This window comes from Nuphar pumila, chromosome 3 (genome assembly GCF_984573655.1).
Source record: "Nuphar pumila chromosome 3, dmNupPumi1.hap1.1, whole genome shotgun sequence".
Taxonomy (NCBI): domain Eukaryota; kingdom Viridiplantae; phylum Streptophyta; class Magnoliopsida; order Nymphaeales; family Nymphaeaceae; genus Nuphar; species Nuphar pumila.
Genome location: NC_143251.1, coordinates 14314759 through 14322905, shown reverse-complemented (window position 1 = coordinate 14322905; position 8147 = coordinate 14314759). Strand labels below are relative to the sequence as shown.

The 8147-nt window shown below is 40.0% G+C and overlaps 1 protein-coding gene across 1 annotated transcript; it reads right to left on the bottom strand.

Moving 5' to 3' along the window:
* Positions 1–5030: 5030 nt before the first annotated feature.
* On the bottom strand, positions 5031–6254 carry LOC149842065 (uncharacterized). The gene is made up of 5 exons (XM_090001272.1): positions 6054–6254; positions 5894–5943; positions 5707–5800; positions 5425–5468; positions 5031–5313 (listed from the first exon to the last, which is right to left on the bottom strand). The coding sequence occupies exons 1-5, from the start codon at positions 6109–6111 to the stop codon at positions 5173–5175; spliced, it is 387 nt and encodes a 128-aa protein (XP_089857398.1). The 5' UTR covers positions 6112–6254; the 3' UTR covers positions 5031–5172.
* Between the last annotated feature and the right edge of the window lie 1893 nt (positions 6255–8147).

The window sequence follows — 8147 nt, the reverse complement described above, 5'->3', positions numbered from 1 at the left end:
AAATTCTAAGTTGTTAATTTTATAGCCTTAAAAAATCTTGCTTATGCATCATAATTTGATGATTCAAGAGTTGGTGTGCCTATAAAACAAAACATGTAGATCACATCTGTATGGTTGGATTTAAGAGAAAATAATAAAAAACCCATAAAAATCATGATTTACATGATGGTTCTCTCTCTCTCTCTCACTCACACACACACACACACACACATATATATATATATATATATATATATATATCACATGAGAACTACAACGTGAACTAGACATTTCTATGTTTTTTTTAATTCAAACCCTATGGATGCATTCAACATGGTCCATTTATTAAGAATCTACTATCACTACAAGAAAAATATTATTTAGCGACAAAAATTTGTGATGAAAATAATCCGTTGCAAAATTGCAGTGGATTAGCGAGAGAAAACTATTTGTCTCTAAATTTGGAATTAGTTGCAGAATTAGCGACAGAAAATTTTATCTCAAACACCGTCGCAAATTTGCGACAAAAAATTTTTGTCTCACACTTCGTTGCAGCTTCGCGACAGATGAGCGACATCGTTTTTCTGTTACTACTCCATCGCAAATTTGCGACAACGTTTGTGACAGAATTTTGCCATCGCTAATTCGTCGCTAAATTTCTTGTAAAACCCTAACGCGAGCCCCCTTTCTTTTCTCTTTCTGTTTCATTCATCGCACACTCCCGCCCTTTCTCTCGCCCCATTGCTCGCCCTCCTTTCTCCCCCTTTCAACGACTGCCTCCCTCTTTAGCAGCTTTGCTGACACCACTTCGTTGATCATCCGACCTTTCTCTCATCCCCTCTTGCTCGTCTCCTCTCTCCTTTCCTCTTGCTCGTCTGCTGACGCCGGTGACCTCCTCCCCTAGGTACGTCTCCTCCCTTCCCTTCTTCTTTTCCCTCATCTCTCTCTCTCTCTCTCGTTCTGCCCTCTATCACCTAGTGGGCCGGCGGAAGGGGTTGGGACCCCCCCCCCTCCCATTTCCGCCTGTTTTGGAGATTTCGGTAGGGGGCTTTGGCCCCTACTTCATTTTTAAGAATCCAGCAAGGGCCATTGGCCCCTGCTTCGATTCTTTTTAAGGATGGCAGGGGCCAATGGCCCCTGCTTCCTCCTTTTCAAAAGTCGCAGGGGCCTTTGGCCTCTTCTCTCTCTCTCTCTCCCCCCCCCCCTTTTTTTTCTTCTTGGTTCAGCAGGGGCCATCGGCCCCTGCCCCTCTTTTATTTTCTGCAGGGGTCGATGCCCCTACCCCTCTTTTTATTTTTGGCAGGGGTTGATGTCCCTGCCCCTCTTGTAGTGTATTGAATCAAGGTTTTTTGACAAAAATGTGATTTTTGAGGTGCTCAAATGAAGGTCACTCACCTTGATGGACGCTCAGTGTCTTTTTTGCTTAAAAAGACTTTTATTGGCGCTAAAATAGTGCCAATAAAAGTCTAAAAGTGTTCGCTTCTAAGGTGGTTCTGTACACACTTGATTTATATATAGATCAAAGCTTTAAAAGCAAAATCTAACTGTTAGATCATGTTTAGCATATTATATTTATTATTTTTGTGTTAAAGCTGATTCAAATATAAAATTTTATACCATTGTTAAACGATCTTTATTTTCATGAATTATGAGCCATTTATTTTTACCATCTCAAAACTGAAATCTTATATGCATTAAATATGATAAAACCTTCTAATATACTAAATAAACCATGCTAAACACATATATGAAGTTAGATTTGCCATTTGGGGACTAGAACTATGCAAACAAGAGTGTACCACCGTATGGTGTCACCATGGTACAAAACCACAATATATTTTCCCTATGAGAACTGAAAAAAAAAACCCATGTATTGAAAATCCCACATTTTTTTTTCGTGAGTTTTTGAATGAAATGCATTTCAAGAGACTTCAATCAAAACTGAAATTTTAAAGCCTGAAATTTTCATTTTGAGGGCTTTGGTGTTGCGGCGTTACTCGTGAAGAAGGGGTACTGCTTTTTAGCCATGGAGAGCGGGCCACTCTCCAAGCTTCTTCTATATAGATTTATTATAAACTCAGTTTCGTAAAAATGTAACCCTTTACATTTACAAAGATTCCCAGCCCTTATCTTTGAGGCTTGGAGGAAAGAAAACTCAAAAAAGAAAACAACATTCAATTTCAACTCTCAAGTCCCGATGCTTGAAGGAGGTTTCCATTAAGGGAGTGTTTGTGTCACGAAATAGAGCTCCATGATAGCTTTTGCTGTTGAGCTATCTTCCCCGAAAAATGAGTCCAACCACCCTTACCGTGGAAAGGGGGTCCAATGTTGAATTTGGGACTCCTTTTCCACAAAAAAGGGATCCCAAGTTTGCATTGCTACTATGGCCCCCACAAAAATGCATCAAAAGCCGTGCATTTCAGCAAAAAGCCCTAGCTTTCCGTGTTACACAAATGCGCCCTAAGGCTTAAGGCAGGGTTACCATTGTTGGCCATCTGCAACTCATAGTCCCAATGCAACTAGTCTCTCTCTCTCTCTCTCTATCTCTCTCTCTCTCTCTATCTATCTCTCTCTCTCTCTATATATATATATATATGATTGATGGCCGAGTGGGGGAGGGGAATCTCTCTAAAAAATAATGATTTTATTTTTCTATTGGTTGTTATTAGTATATATGCATATTAAAAATTTGCCAAAATTATCTCAAGATTTTCTCGATTTTTTTTTGCCAAAATCCTGCTGAAAAGTTTTTGAGAACGATATTTGTGACTACGATATACACCCACCCACCCACACAATCTGTCACTCTAAATAGCGACCACAAAATCTAAAGAAAGCAACTAATGCCAAACACTCTATAATTAGAAAAGGAACTAGAGAATCCTAGCTTGTTTCTTGTTTGCAACTCAATGTTTATAAAATGGACCATGTAATTCTTTTCTTACAAATCACAACTGCTCGCGCTATACATACACCTTTGTCACCCTCAAATCACACACGCATATGTGGCAGGACTCCCCGATTTTCGGGTATGGTATCCAGACTCGGGTCTAATCAGACCCATAATAAGAGAAACCATACCCTGACCCGATAAAAACCACATGAACCAGACCGGAGACAGACTCGGTAAAATAATATCTTTATTAATTATACATTGAAAAATTACTGTCTTAATTAGAACTCGGGCTGGGCACTGATCTGATATAAAATTTCATAAACTATACCGGGATCCATGTATTAATCAGACCTTTGAGTGTGGACTTGGGTCTTAATCGAATCTTCTTATTTATCACCATACCCGGACCCTATAGGGTTTGGTACAGGTAGGGTCCGGGTAAACCTGACCCATTGACACCCTAGTCTCATGCATTGAATGCCACTCGTAGAGACCCACTTGGCCAATTGATGCCCTCTACACAACACCCATCAGCCTTGACAGTGAAATTCAACATAGTGAGCTCATGTGAAACGGCGTGCGACCCATGTGCTTGAATTCTAATTTCTACCCAACCCACAACGCAATCCCCACCTTTCACGCTGCACCACACCATTGCATGAGCCCAGCAGCACACGTGTAGGCCCATCAGGGAACATGTGAGCCCACATCAATAAAAGGCTGACCTTCCCTTCCCTCTCGCAACCACTCTGCCTCTACTGGGAGCACCATTCCCAAATCCAAGTCGGCCTGCCGTTTTTTCAAACACGTTTTCAATATATAATTCATTAGAAGACTTTATTATTATTATTATATATGGAGTTCATAAAAAATCGCACCATAAAAAGAATAAGAAACCAATAAAAACAACCTCTTTCTCCCTCACATCTAGGAGGGTCATTGGATAGGAACCCAAAGGTGAGAAAATTTACTATCCTTTATGACTTATGGTACTGAATCACCATAATTTATGGTGGTAGACGTTTAATATGCATAGATTTAATTTCTAAATGCAAAAACTAACCTTTGAATTTATCATGTTTGATTTGCCATTTTCATCCATTGAAGTTGTCTCCAATGTGATATTTTGGATGTTCAAGCCATTTACCATCCTTATTTTCATGGATTGTGAGACGCCGATATATTGGTCAATTCGAGTTGATTAAATCTAGAAATACAATAAACAAACCATGTTTTATATACAAGCACATGTAAATTGTTAGGTCTGATATTTGATGGCTTTTGATCAAGGAACTGGTAGGGGTCTGCTTAACCCCAGCTTGACTATAAAAAAAAAATATTTGATGGATATATCTACGCAAACAAGTTCATGTATCACCATATAACATGGTGGTTTACAACCACATTAGATTTTAACACACATATACACATATCTCATCCTTCCCTTATAATATCAACTAGCAAAAATTACGATAAATTACTCCACCTAGGGATAAAAAAAATACCAAACTCGACCATGTCCCTTATAATATCAATGTGCAAAAGGGGGCATTGTTTCGACCAAACTCGACATTATTATCAACTCTGATGCACCTGCACCATGTAGGTCATCTTGCCCTCATCACCCTTACTATCCTCAGTACCTTGATCGCATGTCCAACCTGGCAAACCACAATCGAGAGTGTGTATATATATATATATATATATATATATATATATATATATATATATATATATATATATATATATATAGAGAGAGAGAGAGAGAGAGAGAGAGAGAGAGAGAGAGAGGCCCATAACAGTGGACGAGAAAATCATCCACTGTCATCGGACAAAGGTCCCCCGCTGTTCATGCGTGGATCAGCAGCTTACATTTTTTTTACTGAAACACACTTTTAGCAGAAATCGTGACTGCAACTAAAAGTCATTTTCCGCCCAGAGAATTAGTGGCCATCGTGCTAATTCTCTTTTTTTTGTGCAAAATCAACATGCAGGGGTGCATCCGACAATCGTTCGACGTTACGGTTTTTCCTATATATATATATATATATATATATATATATATATATATATATATATATATATATAAGCGAGAGAGAGAGAGAGAGAGAGAGAGAGAGAGAGAGAGAGAGAGAGAGAGAGAGAGAGAGAGAGATTGTAATTTATGTTGCATTGAATAAAACTAATATAATAAAATTTAATGTACAAATTTGCCTCTCGACAAAGCAGCTGCACGTTTTAGTTAATGGTTTGAGTTTTCTTCCTAACTCATCTTTGTGTCCAATTACTTTTTGGAATCAGTTGTGATTTGGAGTGCTCTTCCTTGCAGAAGAATAGTCCATCCCTGCAATATCTAAAATGTCAGAGGTTTGATCCGAAGACGTTATTTCGTGGCTTGCCTCCTTCATCCTAGCTTCCACAACTCTCACACCCACAAGCTGCAGGATACCAACATAGGAAAAAGAAAATTAGAAGCAGAGAAAGATGGGTCTAGCTCACAATAGACACTGAAGAATTTGAAAATGATGATGCTTTATTAGTTTACCCACCTGGGTGGAAGAGGGTGTGTTGGCAAGTAGTTTTCTACTTCTTCCTGCAACAAGAAATAAAACAACTTAAATTCCCTCCCTGCTGCTTGCTTTACTATTTCATGCATACATCTACTCTTTGTGAGTTGTTGCTTTCTGGCAAAAAATGATTGGTTGGTCATCAGATCGATCCCAGTGCACACACTTAGTGATGCTTTGGGTCATGTATCTTAGGACCAGAGTAGTCAGCAACCAAGCTTGGTAGCCTTTGGCGAACCTTCTTGAGAGGCCTAGAGTTGGCACCTGAACATGATGAGCCTCTGCATTGAAGAGCATGTCTCCCATGACTACTACTCTCATAAACTCTGTTCTCTATTAAACTCCTTTCCTTCCTCACCTGTTTCCAACAAAACTTTTGAGTCAAAAACCCATAAAATTAATTGGGAAAGAATTAACAAATCAATAATAGAACTATAGGGATTGCACCCACATGGATTCTCAATGGGGTTTCTGCTATCAACTCATTATTCAGACGTATTCCTGTAGAAAGAAGAAACAGAAGGGATGTCAGGAGGATCCTTGACATATATGTGAATAGAAGTCACCTCTCACATTTGCTTTTTTCCCTTTCTTGGAACAGTTGTGTGTACCTTGGGCTGTTACGAAGAGGAGAAGCAGTAGAAAGATGATTGATTTGGCAGGCTTCATCTGGAGGAATCTCTAAAGACGGCTTTTCTTCCTTCCCTTCTCTTTTTCCCCACTTTGTTGTTTTGGGAATTATAGATGGACAGAAGAACCCTGATGAATTGTTTTTTGGCTTCAAAAGGAAAGCTGGGATTTTCTTTTTTCCGGAAGACACTGCTAGGTGCTTGCCAGAGACAGTGTCTTGGTTCATTAAATATATAGCAGAGAGAGAGAGAGGTCTTAGGCCCCTAACACGTCAAAAAGCCTCTCTAGAGACCAACCAACAAATGTGGTACAAGGAGAGAGACGAGGGGACAACATTTTGAAAGAACTAGAGAGAGGGGGGGACAAAAATTGAAAGAACAATGAGAGAGAGAGAGAGAGAGAGAGAGAGAGAGAGATGAAGACAAAATTTTGAAAGAACAAACCTTTCTACTAGTCTTTGTTGTCAAATTACATATGTACCCTTGATATCCGGGTTTGCCTGCTTAGGGCGATGGGTTTGGATCCGTATCTCAAGTTGTCAAACTTTGTGTCCACCAACGATTCTCAAATCCTGATTTGGCTTCACATTGGCCCACTTAGTCTAAGGGGGTGTTTGGTTCCCTTGGATCTCAAAATCGATGGATTTCAGACCAGTCAGTTATCCTTGCCTTTGAGATATAGGATCTCTAGTTGGACCCTCTCATCTAACTAGAGATCTGTGGATTTGGGAAAAGTTATTAAAATGAGGATCTTAGATATCCTCGGATTTAAGATCTCTCGTTTGGGATGGATGTAGAGTGCGCAATGTGGATACCTCAGATCTTAGATCCATGCGTTGAAATTGGCACGTGGATTATGCCAAAAGTAGATGTAAATAAACACTAAATCTCAAATCTCCCTAAAAATGTGTAATTGATGCTTCACTAGAGATTCATGTAGCTCTAGCCCGATAGAAGGGGATCAAATCCAAATTCAAGATCAGAGCATTGAAACGCACCTAAGCTACTTAAATCAAGAAACCATTCATACCTATTATAACAAGCAAAGGATATCGAGTTTTATGTCCAAGCCCTATTTGATTCACAATGGTTCAACTCGGTCGAAAACAGAACCGTGGTCCAAAGTCTGAACCGATCCAGGCATAGGTGCCCATTAGAAGGTTAGTTCGGTAAATTCCACTTATAAAGAAGACAAAGAAAGCCAATCCCCTGAAAGGACCAGAGGGCGCGACCACCCCCACGCAGTGTTGTCAGTATCGGTGCTTATCAGCCTGAATCGGGTGATACTTACCGCCAGAAAATCAATATGATACTCACCTGAATCGGCTATTTTTTACTGAATATAAAAATAGCTTAAAATTAAATTTTAATATTATTTTAATGGATTTAACATGTGTGATTGACATGTATTATTTTTTAATTATTTTTTGACTGATTCAAAACGATTCACTTACCGATTCTCATCTGAATCATTGGCCAAATGATACAGGTCTGATTCCGATACTGACAACATTGGTCCCACGTCAGCGTCTGATGTGGGGCCAAGGTGGCCACGTCAGCAGAACCGCTTCACGAGGGTTGCTTGGCCTTTATTAGGCAAGAAAACATGAGGGGGCGACCATCTGCTTGGATGTTATCACCCCCACAGGGACAATGCCCTCTCTCCCCCCTTTCCTCCGGTGTCAGCTTATCCCATTCCCACATTCATAAAACCCTTTCTAGGGTTTCATCCCCTAGGGACCAAAATTCTTCGCTGGTCCTTTTGCTTTGAATACCACTGCATTTTCCCATGTTCAGACTTTACATCAATCCCCCCCCCCCCCCCAAAGTGGTTAGGTCTTTCTCACGAAGGGGTGGGCCCACAGAAGTTATGACACCCGTCGTGTCCTTAATGGTTTGTCAATGCATATGTAAGTGTTGTGTATGAAACGTTTTACCCTAAAACTCGGCACACCGGAGGCGACCGGGGGGGGTCCTAGTCTCGGAGTTTTATGCAGCCGATCATGTCTTTGTGTCAAATGTGGTTTCTTCATGTTATAAATCGGAGAAAAAAAATTATTAAGGCATAAGTGCATT

Excerpts from the sequence above, each read along its gene's own strand:
- LOC149842065 (XM_090001272.1), bottom strand. The coding sequence starts at position 6,111 with ATGAAGCCTGCCAAATCAATCATCTTTCTACTGCTTCTCCTCTTCGTA. Across the intron at positions 5,944-6,053 it reads CCTCTTCGTAACAGCCCAAG|GAATACGTCTGAATAATGAG; the intron begins GTACACACAACT and ends TTCTTTCTACAG. Across the intron at positions 5,314-5,424 it reads ACACACCCTCTTCCACCCAG|CTTGTGGGTGTGAGAGTTGT; the intron begins GTGGGTAAACTA and ends GGTATCCTGCAG.